General features: G+C 37.1%; 1 protein-coding gene across 1 annotated transcript in view; it reads left to right on the forward strand.

Moving 5' to 3' along the window:
• Positions 1-19,101, forward strand: part of coro7 (coronin 7) — a 144,376-nt gene that overhangs the window by 52,568 nt on the left and 72,707 nt on the right. Inside the window, exons 8-9 of the mRNA XM_081379579.1 lie at positions 7,243-7,326; positions 7,484-7,566. Of these exons, the coding sequence (XP_081235705.1) occupies positions 7,243-7,326; positions 7,484-7,566 (167 nt within the window). The remainder of the gene's footprint in view (positions 1-7,242; positions 7,327-7,483; positions 7,567-19,101) is intronic.

Below are 19,101 nucleotides of genomic sequence, written 5' to 3' on the forward strand. Positions count from 1 at the left end.
TTGTTGCTAGTCGTACGAAGGCCTGGCCAAGATGAGTTTCACCGAAGGAGGACGAGAAGGACAAAAGGGAAAGGAGGGGTGACGGAGAGAGAAAGAAAGGTTGAGAGTTCACTCAGGCTGATGGATGTGTGTGTTCGCAGCCATATATCTGCAGACAACAGGCTCAAATAGCAGACTTGGGACTCCTGCCTCGTCTGTTGTCTTCATCTGTTGTTCCTTCTCACTTTCTTCCACCTGTGATTTGTCGCTCATTGGAGTTCATGCTCATAATCTCAGGATGTATGATTTTAAAAGTCCGTCTGATAACTGAGAAATAACAAATATGAAGTGAATTTAGACATCACAACATTATAATGTACAGAATTAAAATGGATTCTTATCAATTCATGCTGATTAAATGGAATATATATTGGCTTAGTCTTGGCGGAATAGATCTTTTATGCTGTTATGCTTATCTGCTGAAACGTGCACACAAATACGGTGAATAGAAGGTGAGCTGCTGCAAGGAAAGTGTGGAGAAACCCCTAGCAGATCTAGGCAGGTGGTGCTGGGGAAGGAGGAGGGCTAGGAAAAATCCCATGGTGCACTTCAATGAGTTGAGCAACTTCGGGACGTAAATAAATGGGTTACGTAGATAGAACATACTGATCGATTGACCAAAGTGGTCAGCTTTAAGAGAACCAATCAGCTGCTTATATACATGCACAATTATATTAAAATATTCAAAAGAATACCAATAAATGTACTGTGTATATATATGTATATTTTATATAGTTTGCACAAATTACCACAATTTTTACATTTAGACACTCTTTTTAAAAGCTAATAATTTAATAAAATTGAAATGTAATCTTTAGCAAAATGATCATGCATTTTTCACATTTTGGTATTATAACTTGATGCCTACATTCTTTTGTTGGATTTAATAAGTGATTTTGTCTTTTATAATGTTTTCTTTTTTAGTTTATTTACATTAAAATAGTATAGTAAAACAACATGTTATCGACATTAACCTATTCTTTTTTAGCACTTATCTGCCATACAGTGAAAATAATTCTGATGAGATTTGCTAAAGATTGCATTTAACAGTGTTATTAAATTGGTGTTTTTTAAAGATTAACTTTAAGTGAGTGTTACCATCTCTTACATGTCGTCCGACAACTGATATGATACTGCGTATATTGTGCGTCCCTAATTCTCACAGCTCACTATGCATAGCCAGTTAAACAATGTGCAAAGTGCATCTTGCGTATCAAGCAATAAAAAAGTCCTATCAATTGTTCATTGTGAACGATTACAAATCTGACCCATGTTCTGGGATTCTTTCCCTGTACATCCTCTACCCCGAGGTTGAAGATATTTGGTCCTCATCCAGCGAACATATTTCTTCCTGGATGTGAACCAAAGATCTCCATACCTTTCAGATGAGGTCCGATAGAGCACAATATGGCCCGAGAGCTACGACCCCCTGAGGGATATATATTCAGAGACGTCCGTGCATGAGCGCTCGCTGAGAGAGCTTTTATGAGCTGAGCGTGTGAACAGTTGATAGATGCCTCAGCGCTGGTCGCCTGTGAACTCCAGACCACGTCCAGATACACCAAGAGGAAGAGAGACGCAGGGCGTTTCACACTAGAGAGTCCATTTGACGTCAGCGCTTCGATTGTTTAGTTGGCGTGAACGCTTGTTTTCTGAACCACACCTGAGTCTGCTTGAGAACGAGTCGGGGTATGAGAGCATTCTGGCCTAAATTGCCGAAGCTATTAAAGTTGTATATAAATCAGTTGTTATAGTTGTTATAAATCAGCTTGTATTTGCTGTACCGGTGATTGTCTTCAGGTGAGCAGCCTAAGATGCAATGAATACATGCAAGTGTTGTTCTGTTTGAGTAAAGTTTTGGTAGTGAAATCAAATAGCCATTATTAAATGTTTCTGAGTCTTCTTTTGTTGTTGGGGTTATTCTGTGATGCACATTACATTGGAATTAGAGCCAAATAATATGTGAACTATGATCAATGAAATGTGGGTTTAGGCCAAGCAATCAAAACGATCTTGTTTTTAGGGTGTGTTCACACTTGGCATGTTTGGTTTGATTAAAATGAACCCTGGTGTGATCTGATTTATCTGTTAGTGCGGTTCATTTGAATAAGTGTGAACGCTGCCATCTGAACCCTGGTGCCACCAAACAAACGGACCAAGACGCTGAAAAAATGAGTCTCGGTCCACTTCCAAACAAACTCTGCTGCGGTTCGACTGAAATATGAACAACACGGACCAATGACATGTAAACAAACCAAAACGGGACCTGATGTCACAAGATGCGACCCTAAAAAGGACAGAATACTCAAGCGCACCAGTTTTTGTTTCCGTCATAGTCGTGATGTTTCCCAAGTTCGGTACAGGCATCAGAACCGCGTCTCCTCGCAGCAGATCTTCATTTGTGTGTGTGACGGAGGGATTCCTGCTGCTGTTTTGAGTCCTTTACACATTTTATAAGCTCTTCACAATTTCTCATCTGGTCAAAGCATTGTTTTGGATGTTCGGTAAGTTCTGTTGTGTAATATAATCCGACCAATCAGGTTGTGAACATATCCCTATGACCTTAGGTTTGGTATCTTTAGGTTCCGTGTTAAAACCAGGACTAAATGTTTTTTTTTATGTTGGTCCGTACTAAGCCAACCGAACTACAAGTGTGAACACACCCTTAGGGCCCTATCAACTAAGGGTGTGTTGATATCAACTTTGTTTAAATAGCCAATGAATTTTGTCTGAAAACGAGGTGTGTTCAGGCGCATTGTTGGCGCGTTGCTATTTTGAGTCAACTGAAATAAACTGCGTTACCACTGACCAACTGAAACCTGGTCTAAAGTCAATGGCGCAATTTTTTTATTGAAAGAGCGCGTTAGCGCTTTTAAAGGGAATGGGAGATGAGTCTCTGATTGGTTTATTGCACATTACTCCCCAAAACACACCCATTACTCATTAAGAGAATAGAGACAACTCTTTTAGAGCATGCACCGGGTGCACCGACCATTTTTCCCGTCGTTTAACTAGCAATAGTGGATTCGGACATGCCCTAAGTGCACTTTAGACCATGCTCTTAGATCGTTAAAATAGGGCCCTTAAAGTCTAACATTACTGAGTCTTTTGTCCAGTTTAGTTTTCCAGAGTAGGTGTTGGCGATTGAGGTCAGAATGACCGAAGCTATAGAGGAAATCATTGTTATTAATGTGTGAATGTGTGTGGCGTGACTCCTCCTAAACTACAGCGAACGGAGATAAGATTCCATTCTGATGAAATCAAGAACTGCTCGCATCCAAAATCAGATCTTCACCTCCACACCCAAACTCACGCTAGTCACTCTTCAACCCATCTGATCAATACGCCAGCTTTAAAAACAAGGATTTCATCTTCGCATTAGTGACATTAGTCAGTGATCATGTCTGACTTTATCAGGCTGTTTTTCCTGTTACGGTGTGTTTTAAAGTGTTTCATTGAGGAAATATCCTGTGTAGTTAAAGTGTAGCGATACATCAGGTAATAGATGATATGTTCAGTGGATAAATACAAGTTAAGATCTCACCATAGAAAATAATTCTCCACTGTTCTACTCTTGAAGTCTTGTTTTTGTAACAAGCATAATGTTTGGATAAAAAAAAAAAAAAGTATCTATCATGATGTACTAAAAGGCTTGTTCAAGTATTTCAGATGCAGTTTGCATGGTGCTCATAAAAATACTTAATACAGTAAATACCTAGAATGAACCGAAAGTCAGTCAAAGTGAATACACGGATGTCCAACATTAATTTGTGGCGTGAATGGAGAAAACATTTTTTGCTGGCCATTTTACATAATTTCAGACAGAACATTCAAATGTAGAACATTTACATTTTTTTTATGTCAGAAATTGTTTAGAAATTATGTTTATCGGAATGATATTTTTATCAATATCACAATCGTATAGACGTTATATTAAAATTATAGATATTGTATCATTCAGAATCAGTACACTGTAAAGATTATGTTTTACAAGAAAATACAACTTCAGTCTTTCTATTTCATATTTTCACATTTAATTCAATGTGTTACTTGTCATTTCTTTGTAATTATTTTGGTCATTTCGGAATGTAAATCCTACGCCATTTTTCCCCAGTGTAAGTCTTTCTGTTTTACTCAAAACCTTTTATTTCAAACTTTCTATCAAACTTTTGTTCTTTTGAGCTTTTTCTTTCCTTTAAACTTTCTTTTAAAATTTAAATTATTTTAAAAAATCCCATGTTTATTCTGAAATATTATGCCCCTTTATTTCTTTTCAACTTTTTTAAATTACTTTTTAAGTGTTCATTGGAATTTTAATCATTCCTTTAGAACATACCTTTCTATCAAACTTTCTTTTGGTCATTTTTCTTTTGAACTTTCAAACTTTCTTCCACTCTCGATCTCAACCTGTGTCCGTATATATTTTTGTGTGAGTGTGTAAACAGAGTTTCTTCTGCTTTTTCCTCTTCTCTCCTCTCCTCTGTTGTGAAGTGCCACTGGCAGTAGATCAGCATCACGGTTGTTATTCCACGTCATCATCTCAACAGACACCTGTACAAGACCTCGACTGATGTGTGTGATGTGAGAACTCGACCGTGACATTTTGAGCTTTGGTTTAGGGGTCACTTCTTTGCTCGGCAGCTCTTGCGATTGTCCACATGAGTTGTTTGTTGTGGGTCCATCAGGTTCAGGACTGCCCGTATGAGATGATGATTTAGCAGCTGATGGTGACGAGATGTTTGTTCCTGGCAAACATTTGTTCTTTAGTTATTTCCCAGCGTGCTCCTGACACATTCTGAAACATTGGCGTTTGCACATGGCGTGTTGTTTTTCCATAAGTTCAGAGATATGCAGGCTGGATGTGTGTTGTTTTCATGAAAGAATTACGTTACTGTACCCTGCTGAAAAGAACAGCGTGGCTCCATTTATATATATATATATATATATATATATATATATATATATATATATATATATATATATATATATATATATATATATATATATATAAGAGAGAGAGAATAGCCTAAATTTATCAGGAAAATATATTGGTATTATAGATTTAAAATATATTTATGTAAATGCATTTTGAATATACTATAAATATTTGTCTTTTTTTTTTTTTTCAAAACAATTAATTCATTCATGCCTTCATTCATTATTTTTTTTATTAATGACTCCATTCATGCATGCATTCATATATTCCTTGCCTTTATTCGCTCGTTCATTCATTCATGCAATCATGCATTAATTAATTTATTCCATCATTCATATATGCATTCATTCATTCATACATTCACTCATGTATTCATTCATGCCTTTATTTGTTCATTCATTTATTTATTAATTCCTTCATTCAAATTCATTCATTCATGCCTTCATTCATTTATTCATTCATATATTCATTCATGATTTCATTCATGATTTCATTCATTAATTCAATCATTCATTTATTCATTCATTCATGCCTTTATTCGTTCATTAATTTATTAATTTATTTATTCATGCCTTCATTCATATTCATTCATTCATGCATGCATTCATATATTCCTTCATTCATGCCTTCATTCAATTATGACTTCATTCATTAATTTATTCATTTATTCATTTATCATTTATTTATTTATTCATATATTCATTCATTTATGCCTTAATTTATTCATGCATTCATTCATTCCTTTATGCATTCATTCATTTTTTTAATAATGACTTCATTGATATTCATTCATGCATGCATCCATATATTCCTTCATTCATGTATTTTATCCATGCCTTTATTCATTCATTCATTCATTCATGCCTTTATTTGTTCATTCATTTATTTATTAATTCCTTCATTCAAATTTATTCATTCATGCCTTCATTCATTTATTCATTCATATATTCATTCATTCATGATTTCATTCATTAATTCAATCATTCATTTATTCATTCATTCATGCCTTTATTCGTTCATTCATTTATTCATGCCTTCATTCATATATTCATTCATTTATGCCTTAATTTATTCATTCATTCATGCATTCATTAATTCATTCATTCCTTTATGCATTCATTAATTTTTTTAATAATGACTTCATTGATATTCATTCATGCATGCATCCATATATTCCTTCATTCATGTATTTATCCATGCCTTCATTCATTAATTCATTCATTAATTCATTCATTCATTCATTCATTCATTCATTCATTCATTCATTCATTCATGCCTTCATTCATTAATGTCTTCATTCAATCATACATTAATGTCTTCATTCAATCATTTATTTATTCATTCATTCATCTATTCATTCATGCATTCATTCATTTATGCATTCATTTATTCCTGCTTTCATTCATCCATTCATTCATGCTTTCAATCATACTTTCATTCATTCATTCGCTCGTTCATTCATTCATTAATTTATTCAAATATTTGTTCATGCCTTCATTCATTTATGCATTATTTCATTCATATATTCATGCATGCATCATTTTTCCAACTTACAATTTTGAGTTCAGTGAACACATAAATGGTTTCTACAACTTGACCTATGTTTATCCCAGAAAGAACGTCGCTGGTAAACATTATAACTGTGTCGAACCACCATCTAGACCAGCACTAACCAGGATAAACCGGCCTGGAAATTCAAGCTAGACCCTTGGCTTTTGACCTTTCAAAGTTAATGTCTTAATTGTGCAGAAACACACACTGCCTTTAGAAAAACTCCACATCAAACGCAGTTCGCCATCTTTTCCCATCATTTGAACTGTTTTGCCGCTCGTGATTATGGCAGCGTTGTTATAAAAGCATCATTATGATGTTAGAGTGATTTAGCTGTCTGTCAGAGGCAGATGTCATTGACCTCACAGACAAGCCCTGATCTGCCCGCTCTCACACAAAGACATCTTTAAAGGACAGGAAGAGGAGTTTTCTTTTAGGTGTCAATCGTTCAGTCATCGGGGTTCACTGCAGACCGCTGTCGGACATTTGCTTTCAACACTCTCCATTCATCTCAACCCCCAGTCTATACAAACCTCTGCTTATCTCTTTATGTTAAAGCAGTTTAAAAGCATTTTGCTTTATTCGTACTTGCATTTAAAATTTAGCATTAAGTGTTCATTTTGAATTCTAGCTTAAAGCATGTGGCCTATTTTATGAATATGTCATAATACTAAAAATGAGTGTTATGTCTCATGCGTCTGTCTTTGTCTCCACAGTGTGTCCAGGGTCATCAGGCTAATAGAGACTCTCGTGTACTTTGGGTCAAAAATGACAACTTGCTCACGACTGGCTTTAACCAGGTAATTTTGAAGTTTTCTACCTACTTAAATGAGTTTAAAAAATAAAGTTAAGTATGTTTGATGTAGATTGTAGTATTACTTCACTAATTTACTATGGGTTTTCTTGTCCAAAGTGTCAATAATAGAGTGTAATGTGTAAATGCACCTGTGCTCGCAGGTGAGGCAACAGGAAGTGAGACTCTGGGACAGCAGGAAGTTGACCTCCTCTCTCAGCTCGCTGTCTTTGGCCACCTCCAACGCGTAAGTCAAAACGCACAAGTCAAAGTTAGTGTGGCGGGATTTTAACTGCTTTTTTGTGGCTTGTGTGGGCAGAAATTGTGCAATCTGCAGGTGTATAAATGCGTCCGTTGGACAGAACAAAAGCCTTATCTTTGAGAGTATCTATGACTGCTTTTACATGCACATAGTTTATTAATCCTTAATTCTGGAGAAATGTATGTATATAGTAAAGTACATAGTAATCATCACAGCTATATAAATATAATAAACTGAGGCATGCACTTTAAATACTAAAGATGCTTTTGCCATTTCTTACAGTGCAATGTTAGTAATTTAATCAATGCATTGATTCTCATGTAAAAGCACTATAAATGGCAAAATGCAGGCCTGTTGTACATTGATTCATGTCCATGTCTTTTAATATTTTAACATTTAATATTCACACTACCGTTTATGAGTTTGTTTTATTTATTTTTGTGGAAAATAATTATAATTTTAAACAGCAAGGATACATTAAATTGATTAAAAGTGACAGTAAAGACATTTATAATGTCAGTAAATGCTGTTCTTTTGAAATTTCTACATTGATAATAATCAGAAATGTTTCTTGATCATCAAATCATCATATTAGAATGATTTCTGGAGGATCATGTGACACTGAAGACTGGAGTAATGATGCTGAAAAGGAATAAATTACATTTTACAATATATTATAATAGAAAATAGTTATTTAAATAGTAATATATTTCACTATATTACTGTTTTTACTGTATTTTTGATCAAATAAATGCAGCCTTGGAAAATCTTACAGACTCCAAACTTTTTAACAGCAGTGCATGATGAATTCCCAATCATAATATGACCAAATATATTGTTAAAAAGTAATATAATTAGGTACAGTTTCTATAACTGAATTAGGAATATTCTTGTGCATGTGAAAGCGGTCATTGAAAGAGCTGGTTGGGGAAACAGAAGGCTTTCTCTCAGTGTCGTCCCCGAGCTGGAGTTTATTTGTTGAAGTGTGTCTACACTGTGATTCTGATGGCCGAGGTCCAGTGGCGTGTTCACAGACGGAGCCTGTAGGAAAAGCGTGGTTTACTCGGGTCTGTTGTGGCGGCAGGTCCGCTCAGCCGTAGAGGTGTGCTTGGAGCGAACGGAGTGATGATTTTCCACGCGCAAAGACACAGAGGTCATTCTCTAAGAGCAGTGCTTTGTTTGTGTGGTTTACACAGTGAGTCCTTAAACACCCACCTCTCCTGTCTGAACTTATTTCCTACGGTCAGACGGATAACAGCTTCTCTGTGTGGCGACAAAATCCCCCTCGTAAAGAAACCCCTTTTGGTATGCGCCATTGTAGGAGATTATAGAATCCATGAATATTTCACAGGATCACAGAAGACTGTTTCTACAGCCAGATTGTGTCGCCCATGAATTGAACTGGAAAATGCGAAACAATCGAGCTGTCGCCCATCTCGAAGCGGCTAGAGTGACTGGCTAGAGGTGGGATGAAGTATTTGCCATTGTTGTATTATTGGTTGACAGAGGAGAGCTAGATCATCTGGTGTCAAGCTGTCCGACATTCTTACGTTTTCCACGTGTCAACACCTGCATCGAGAGCAGTTAACGCTTCGGTTCACTCCTAAAAATAAAGGTTCCAGTGACCCTTTTTCCACCAAAATGTTGCCAGTGAAGCTGGATGCTTAAAACTGCAGTGTTTCTACTGCAGAAAAGGTGGCTTTGGGCCTGAAAAACTAGATTGCTCACATTAAAATCAGCAATTTACATTATTTACACTGTAGTTGACGGACAACAGCTCAAGCCACTTTATTTTACCTGTCTGTTAAAGGTAAAATATTACTAACAAATATTATATATGTGACCCTGGATCACAAAACCAGTCACAAGTCGCACGGGTATATTTGTGGCAATAGCCAACAATACATTGTATAGGTCAAAATGATCCATTTTTCTTTTATGCCAAAAATCATTAGGATATTAAGTAAAGATCATGTTCCATGAAGATATTTTGTAAATTTCCTACCGTAAATATATAAAACATTTATTTTTGTGTGTGAATGCAGCACAATCGCGAACATAAATGGACAACTTTAAAGGCGATTTTCTCAATGTTTAGATTTGTTTGCACTCTTAGATTCCAGATGTTCAAATAGTCGTATCTCGGCCAAATATTGTCCTATCCTAACAAATCCATACATCAATGGAAAGCTTATTTATTCAGCTTTCATAGCATGTATAAATCTCAATTTCAAGATTGTGACCCATGTGACTGGTTTTGTGGTCCAGGGTCACATTATGTCAATTGATTCATGTGAATTTTATGTTATATTTATATTATATTTAGTTGTTTATTTTTTTTATTATTTTATTTAAATTTTATTTTATTTTATAGTAACTACTGAGCATTATAAGTAAAATATTACTAACACATATTATCTATGTGAATTGATTGCTGTGAAATATTATTTTATATTATATTTTTATTATATTTTAGTTGTTTTGTCTTTTTTTCTATATATTTTGTTTACTTTTATTATTGTATAATTTTTTATTTTATGTATTTATTTTATTTTATTTTATTATTTTATTTTATAGTAACTTATGAGCATTGCATGAAACAACTCATAGTTGCATACAATTGCTTGTTTTCAAAACTCATCATGCCTGTAAACTCCAGTCAGTTTATTTTTTCAAATAGTTCCAACATCCCTGTAATGTCTTTATTTAATTTCTTGGCCCGTTTTCTAAAGTGAGCATTGGCATAATCCTCACGTCTCATAACTTTTTTCATGTGTATATATGACTATTTCAGAGACACTTTTTTCATCCACTTATGTTTGGCTGAATTGACTCCAAATGATGGTGATTATAATGGATGGTCAGTTGTCTTTAAAATCTCATGGCCAGCAGATGTGAGCGAGAGCCTTATTTTCACCTTTCCAAATGTCTTTCCCTGTTTGCGTTTTCCCTCTCGTCCACCATCTATTCCTTTTCCTGTCTTTCAGCTGTACTGTTTCAGTGTCCATTTAAAAACTGCCTGTTCTTTTCTGTTCATATCAGAGTGGATGGAGTGAAAGCTGATCCTGCATCAGCACTTTTACTCTTTATTTCCCTAGTTTTATTCTTTAGGACCGGCGGCTCAGAGCCGAGTTTCTCTGCGCTTAATTACTCGACTGGTTGCGATCCAGGACAAACTGGAATCAAGAAGTAAATTGGGGGGAAAATGCAATCACCACTTCCCCTCGCTAGCAAAAAAACAGGAGGTCAGCTGTTGTCTGGTATCTAAAAATGTGTAGCGTAACGAGCCAAGAGAGATAATGCTAGTGCTCTTTACTTCTTCCGTTCAGATCGTAATCTTGGTCTCTGGCACTGCCTGCGACACAAACTGATGTCTCACTGCATTACCGTTGCAATACCAGCCAGATAATCACCTTATTATTGAGGCTGCGTATGGGTGAAAACTAGAGTTTTACTGGAGTAATGATCCCTACACTATCTTTAACAGTCCTGTTTGCTATATCTACTTGTTGATAAAGCAATAGGACTGGGATTTATACTGTAATGTAATAATGAGTCAGTTGAGGCAGGATCATGCTGCTAAACCTCTTTACGTTCATAAATGAACATGGCTACAAGTAACGGCCCTCCTGTGGCTCTTAGTCCTTAAGAGGCATTACCCTTTAGTTTGCTTTGTTTATTAACGATTTTATGGTTCATGTCTGTTTCGTGTTGTGATTTACTTTGCAGCCAAACATTGTGGCACGCTTGATCTTTTGTTATGAGCTGTTTCTCGGAAACGGATGGAAAGTAGGGGGATTAAGTATGTAATGTTTGTAATTCTGCAATAGTTTGGAACTGGATGAATTGGAGTTTGCACAAAGAGTCAAAACAAAGGCCTGGATCAAAAAATTTGACCCTAAAAGGTATAAAAAAAACTCCTTTTTTTTGTTTTTTTTTGGACAAGGTACCATGTTATTTTTGAGGTTTTTAAACATATTTTTGGACATGTAGCATGTTTTTGAAGTACTTCGGAGTACTTCACAAATACCATGGTACATGAATATGAATCTCGTCTAGTCCCATGATACACACACGCACACACGCAGCTGAAGTTGGACTTGTGGGTTAATGGATGGGTGGTTTAATTGGAATGGAGGATAACAGTCATCAGGATTGTTTTCCATATTGAACTGATTTTAATCTCAATTGGAGCTTGTTGCGTTCTACACCCTTTACCCCCACCCCCGTCCACTCCCTCACCTCATAAACATAATTATAATGACTTTAATTGGACCTTCTGGCCCGGGTGCAATCAGCAAACTTTATAATTTCACTCAATTGCAACCAGCTTTTTGAGTAAACATTGGCAGCGCAGTTCACAATCCCATTTGGGCTCCGTGGAGAGAGACTTCCTCTAGGACTTTTCTGGACAGGCAGTTGATAATCAAAATGCTGTTTTGTGGCTGTTTGTTCCTAATAGTTGGTCTTGCTACGGGGAATGTTGGTCTGAAATGAAGGTCTTCTACGTATCTAGCTCAGAAACCATAAACTCAGCAGGAGGCTTGAGTTTCACTTGCTAATTGTCCACAGTTGTTGGAAATATCCACAAATATATGCGTCCATGCGTACTCCTTACACAAAATTGCACGTATCTTTGTCCAACTGTGAAGCATTTGAGATGTTTAAGTATTCCTCACCAAACTCTTGATTTTATAAAGGCCTCTAGAGGACCGGAAACCTGTAGCTTCTCAATTCAGGACATGTTGAAAGCGGATGAGAACACCAACTCCTGGATCTCCACGGGTCTTTTGTGATGAGTTTTGTTGAGTTACCGCTTTTTGGCCCTGTTTACAACTGGTATTAAGGTGTGTTTTAGTCAATCGGATCACAAGTAGATGAGGGAGACGTATTCCCATTTACACCTGGTGTTTTAATCTGTCTCTTGTGTCCACTTTAAACCACTTCTGTCCTGATTTATTCGAGGGGAGCGTCTATGGGCCGGTAAATGTATGGTTTTTTTTCCAGATCTTTCGATCTAATGGATGAGATAAACTCGCGCAATTTACATATGAACGCGATTCGAAGACTATGGAAAAACATACAGAGAACAGCAGCTTTCTTTTCTGCTCTGAAAGCCACAAGACCAGCCGAACACTGTGAGTGTGTGTTAGAAATCAGGAATGGTGAGAGAACATTGTGATTGGTGCGTTTTTCATCTTCAAACCAAACTTGGGTCTTCACCCGTCAAAGTTTAAATCCAGTCTGTCTAGTGCACTTCCCATAATGTTTACGCATTAAGTCAGTAGTCGGAGAGTAGGCGGTCTTTTGTGGCTGTTCTAACACATTCGACGGTCCACATAAGCGTTTACACTACGAAACATCCGGTCGAATGTGTTTTCGACTACAACTGGAAGTGGTCGAAAGTGGACTAGCTCAAAACGTTTTAGACCCCGTTTACACCTGTATTTAGCGTCGTCCACTTGTGATCCGATCGACCAAAATGCATCTTAATACCAGGTGTGAACAGGGCAGCGTAGTTCACAATCCCAATTGGGCTCTCTGTAGACTTACGTCCTCTAGGACACAAACTTGTGGCGGACAATCACACCCGGACAGGCAATTGATAAGGCTATTGAGTTTAGTGGCTGTTTGTTCCTTATACTTGGTCTTGACATGGGGAATGTTGGTCTGAAATGAAGTTCTCCTGTGAATGTAGCTCAAAAACCATAAGCTCAGCAGGAGGCTTGAGTTTCGCTAGCTAACTGTCCACAGTTGCGGCAAATATCCACAAATATGCAGGGTAAGCATCCGTTCATACCCTTAACACGCAATCGCATGAATCAGTGTCCCAACTGTGTAGCATTTGAGATGTATGAGCTTTTTATTCAATACAGGCCTCTAGAGAACCGGTAGCCTGTAGCTTCTTCTCAACCGAGGACGTGTTGTAGCTGTTGAAAGCGAGCGAGAATACCAACTCCTGATCTCCACAGGTCTTTCGTGTTGAGTTCTGAGCGTGTTTAACAGGGTCTCAGGGGTTTGGGTGGGGTTTATTTACTTTTACTTGCCCATTCGCTCTGCTCCGGCCCCGGCACGCTCAGGCATCTGCTGTAATCGATCCAAACGCACTTTAATCAGCAGGATTGAGGGGCCTCACTAATAAACGCTCTGTTGCGTATATGACCCCCCCCCTTCCCACTTCCCAAATCAAACCCAGATGAAACTGCAAGGCCTGGATTACCGGCAGCTGTACTCGGAGTACCAGCGCTCCAAAAAAGAGGGGGAACGTTGTGTTTACGTTTGCCGCGTGTTGGGCCGACTATACAGTAGTTTCATTTTCCTCCCTCGGTGCTCTTTTCTGCTGTCAGTTCCTTTTCTTTTGAGCTGCTTTGTGTAGATTGAGCCAGAGCGGGCGGGCAAACGGATGAGTTTTTCGGGTGCTGCGGTCGCGCTCGGATCTGGTCATGGAGGTCACGTCGGGATTCAAATCCCAGGTGTTGAGGTGAAGCGGCCACAATTTGGAGGCCGACTGGTGGGTCAGTAGAATCTGTTACTCATTTTGAGGCTTTTAGTTTGGAGGAATAAAGACTTCAACAGCAATTGGGGGGTGATGGGGAGCAGTTTTTTGTTGGAGACATGGTCTGAAAAGGTTTATGATGCTGAGGTGGAAAAAGCGGGGCCGCCAAAATGTGGTACAGTACCACGGTTCTATCTTTTCTCCAAAGCTTGTGTAAGCTGTCAAAAACTCACTTGTTTTCCCCCTCATCTGTGCTTTTTTTTACCTCGTAACCTCCAATCCACATGCAGTCCAACTCAAACGCAATGGGATTCCAATTAAAGGGCGCATGCCGAGGAGTATTAAAGATCTCTTGGGCCTTTCTGAAAGATGAATGTGGAAATATTTGACAGCTGGCGGTTAAAATCCCCCATAAATCCCCGGTGTCTTTGTATCCGTCCCGCAGGTATTTTCAGAGTGTCTGTGGAATAAGTCCCTTTCTGTGCCTTTGAAAAAGAATAACAAAAAGTAAAAGGAGAAGAAAAACACTCCCTTTTCCACCTTTTTTTTCTTGCAAATATGGTTTTAATTAGGAATTTTGTCCTCCTTCCATCCATTGAGCCGTTGTTTTTCTTATGTGGCTTTTTAAACTGTCCTGATGCTGGTTTGTTGGGTGGGAATTGTTTCGTATTGTTCCTTCTGTGTTTTGGCTGTGTGTTAAACTGATTACAGTATAAGCTTTCTCATTTGTAGTAGCGTGTTTGAAGAGTCTAAGGCCGTGTGTCCACCAAAGCGGTTTTTCATTCGGCTGGTGTATTTTTTCAATTGTTTTCAATGGGAACGGCCTGTTTTTAAAACGGCATGACTGTAACGAGGCGCTGGGCGTTTTTTTTCACGCTGAAGCGCTGAGCGTTCAGCGTTTTCTACAGGTCGCCGAGAGTTGAAGAATGTTGAACTTTGGGTAAAACGCAGCGCTCATCACTGTCACTTTTTACCCAACCGTCCAATCACAGTGGAGAAGGGGCGGGACTAATACCACACCGACCAACCGCCACATTCTGCTTGTACAACGTCAACAGATGACAACAACAAGCATAATAACGGGACAAAATAATTTAAAACAAGAGCCAGAGAAAATACATTACATTGTATTGACATTTTAATATAGAATCAACACAGAAACAAAATATGTGTGAAATTATTTACTAGTAACACTTTCGTGGATATTCCGTATCATAACAAGCAAAGTGTCTCAACTGAAAAAAACGCAACGCTGCCAAAGCGCTCTCAAGCGCCCATAGATAGACGTTTTCAGCAGAGCGCCTAGCGTTTGCAGCTGGCTAAAAACGCTTTGGTGGACACACGGCCTAACAATGTAAATGTATAAGAGCATCTCCCTGTTGCCCCATATACAGCCGTTAATGGCCATCTGTTGAATACATCTTTTCATGTTGACATTCAACCATTTAAATATATACAAATTGTGATGTTGTGCTTTATTTTGGAAATTAATCAAATCAATATTTCTTTTTTTTTCTTTTTTTTCTTACATTGTTTTACAAAACTAATATATTTTACAATTTATTTTTTATTTTATTTTTATTTCAATTATTTATTTATTTTTAAATAGAAAACTTGAAAATATCTGACTTTTAATATTTTGATTTCATTAGAGAAAATAATAAAAAATATTTTAAAATTGTAATATACTTTTATATGTTTTTATGTGATTATATAACTTGGAAATGTGAACTTGGAAATATCAGTGAATTTTAATTTTAAAGTTTTTTTGGGGTAGGAATCAGATACAATTAATAATAATTATTATTATTAATATGAACATCATCATCATTATTATATATTATCATTATCTCATATATTATCATTATCATCTTTATATTATTTGTGGGTTGGAACTTGGTTATGAATGGATTGTAGCTGTGTGCTGAACGACCGTCCTCCACGCACGGACACCAGGACTAGTGTGTTTCACATTAGTGAATGGTTTCCTGCGCTGCCTCGACTACAGTGGCCAATAACTGCTGCCAACACCGAGTGGCACACACACGCACACACACACACACACACACACACACACACACACACACACACACACACACACACACACACGCACACACACACACACACACACACACACACACACACACACCACTAACTTCCATTAATACAGGCCTAAGTAAATTTGATCAAATTTGGAAAGTTTGCAACATGGAAAAATGAAGCAAGATAATTGAATCAGTTGAAATGATTTGAATGTAACTGATTTCAATAGCATTTCAAACTATTCAAGAGTTTTTTAACTTCAATGGTGACCCAACACAGACCTAATATTTTTTGTCATTTGCGAAAGTATATATATATATATATATATATATATATATATATATATATATATATATAAAAATTCTACTTTTTATTTAGTTTGTGTACAAATCATGTTTATCCTTCCTGCTGTGATCTTAGTTTTATTTTTATTTTTCATTTTTTTCATTGTTTTTGACGATGAAAGCATATAGTTAAATTAATTTTCTTTTTACCAGCTTTTTATTAGATTTATTTGACTAGTTTTGTTTAGGTGTCACCTGAATGAGTTTGATTGGATGAACACCAACAAGAAAAGAGAATGTGACGTCTTTTTAAAGCCTATTCATTTAGCTGTCTATAACTATGCATATGGTAGTTGCTTTTTATTTACAGTTGCATTTTATTATTGGCATTAAACATCGTTTTACCCTACCGTCCACGTCAGAGCAGACCAGCAACCCATTTTGTGTTCGTGACGGAGCTAATGATGTGGATTTGCTCTCTAATAGATCGTCAAACCTGATGCCATGAAATTGTCCAGCTACTTTTTCATTTTCATCTGTTATTTGTCTCCAGAACGTCAAACACAATCACATGCAGCTGCCCGTTTTGCTGACTGTAGTTTTCCAGCTTTCTGTCTTTTTCTTTTTCTTCTTTCTGTGTCCTTAGCTGTTACCAGCATTCACTGGATGTCGTTCAGCAGAAGTTTATTAGCAAACATGTTGTGTTTAGCTCCCGAGAAGAGGGCAAACGTGTGGCGCGGCTGAGATGTGACGGGTTTATTTGTACATAGAATAACAGGAACGCATTAGTGTCAATAGAACAGCCGCTCAATTACTCGAGCGACTTGATGGACGTTTATCCCGGGCGTTTGTGGACACACCTGCCCATCATGCTCTGTTTCCACTGGCCATTAGATCAGACATGAGCAACATACTGTGAATGTCTTTTAGAACTTTTCCTTGACGGATTTTAGATGGCTTGAACTTTCATATGGAACAATACAGCCGTGCAGTGGTTATATATATATTCAGCTCCTCACGCGTAATGGCCGTAAGTCAATCACCTGCTTTCTGTCGAGGGCGAGCGGAAGAAGTTGAGACTTTAATGAGATTCCCAACTTCATCCAAGTGGGACGTGGGTGGGAAATGAAAGAATTTCCTCATGGTGAGAGCCAAAGAATGAAAAGAAAAGGTGGAGAGGCGCTTTTAAAAGAACAGCAGCGGAACATTCATGAAGAGTTTTCCTCTCTGTTTTGTTCGTTATGCTAAAATGGAGATCGAAGGGCTTCAACTTGACGTTATAGCTTTCAGAAAAGTCAGTTAGTTAGCTGGTTTGTGCTGGTTATGTGTGGTTGAGGATCTTATGGTCAGGAGCACTAGGATGTGAATATAGCTTCATGTTTAATGTGTTTTGCATTTTGACTTGGTTTTTTTGAGGGGATTTTATGTGGCTGGTTTAAATTTGAGCAGCCATGCTGTGCTGATAATGTTAAAAGACAGTTTTCATCAGCCTGACTTGTGCTATAAAATAGATGTATGGGAATATACACACACACACACACACACACACACACTGTTCTCCTCAAAGACTAGCACAAATCACAGCGTAACATCCACATTGGAGCATGATTATAGTTTTTACTCCTGTTTTATTACCCACTGTCTTGCTGCCGTGTGTGTGTGTGTGTGTGTGCCTAGCACGCTTCACTACTGCTGTGTACTCATGAACTCTTTACACACACTCAGACAGGAACTCTGGAGCTTTAACTCTTCTGCACATCTTTGTTCAGGACCTATAGAAATCAGCAGACAGAAGACGTGCGTGTTTTGTTCAAAGTCCATCATCCCTCAAGCGCCCACTATGTCTGATCTTTGTCCTCGCTCCTGTTCAGTGGCTTTCCAGTTTCCATCATGCTTTGGGTTTGTCCAAGCAAATTATGTCTCTTCTTATGTCTTTACTATATTTGAATATATTCTCCAAACCAGGTTGTTGTAGTTTTAGAAAAAAAAAAAAATTAATGTGATTAAAATCAAGGTTTAATATTGTCTATTTGATGTTTTTAATATGCTTTAAGACAATCCATATGTAAATTCATAAGTCAACACCATTGCGTAGTATTTTCTCTTTTAAACTGCAGTGAACCAAAGACAGTCTCAAAAACACGGTTTGAAATGTTTCTACCTTGTAACCAATCAGATCAACGTCTGATCGTCAACGAGTGGATCTCTGAGCTGGAGTGAGTGAGTGGAGGCGGGGCTCATTTGCATATTCATAGAACCGCGTATACTAAATGAGGCAAGGCTGTAGAGTTACATTCAAGCTATTTTAAGGCATTTTTTTCAAACTATGAAAAAAAAGTTTAAATATGTAATTTTGGTGATTTAAAGATGAGTTTAAGCGATAAGATTATTGACTACAGTGGGACTTAAAGTTCTTTTTTATTATTTATTAATAAATATTTATTTCAGTCATTGTTAGATTTAGTTTTATTATTATTATTATTATTTCTAGTTTAATTTAATTTTTTTTTTAAATGTAATATTTATTGGCTGCCTAAGTTAACTACACTAACTAGTAAAACATTTTTTGTTTAACGCCTTTAATTTGTTCTGTGCACAGTCTAGTGTAATTTCTATCTAGTGACATTTTTGTTTAATGCTATAGCCTATATATAATTAAATAAGATTACATTAAAAATAGATTTTTATATTATTATT

The sequence above is a fragment of the Scardinius erythrophthalmus genome (assembly GCF_964197995.2).
Source record: "Scardinius erythrophthalmus genome assembly, chromosome: 1".
Taxonomy (NCBI): domain Eukaryota; kingdom Metazoa; phylum Chordata; class Actinopteri; order Cypriniformes; family Leuciscidae; genus Scardinius; species Scardinius erythrophthalmus.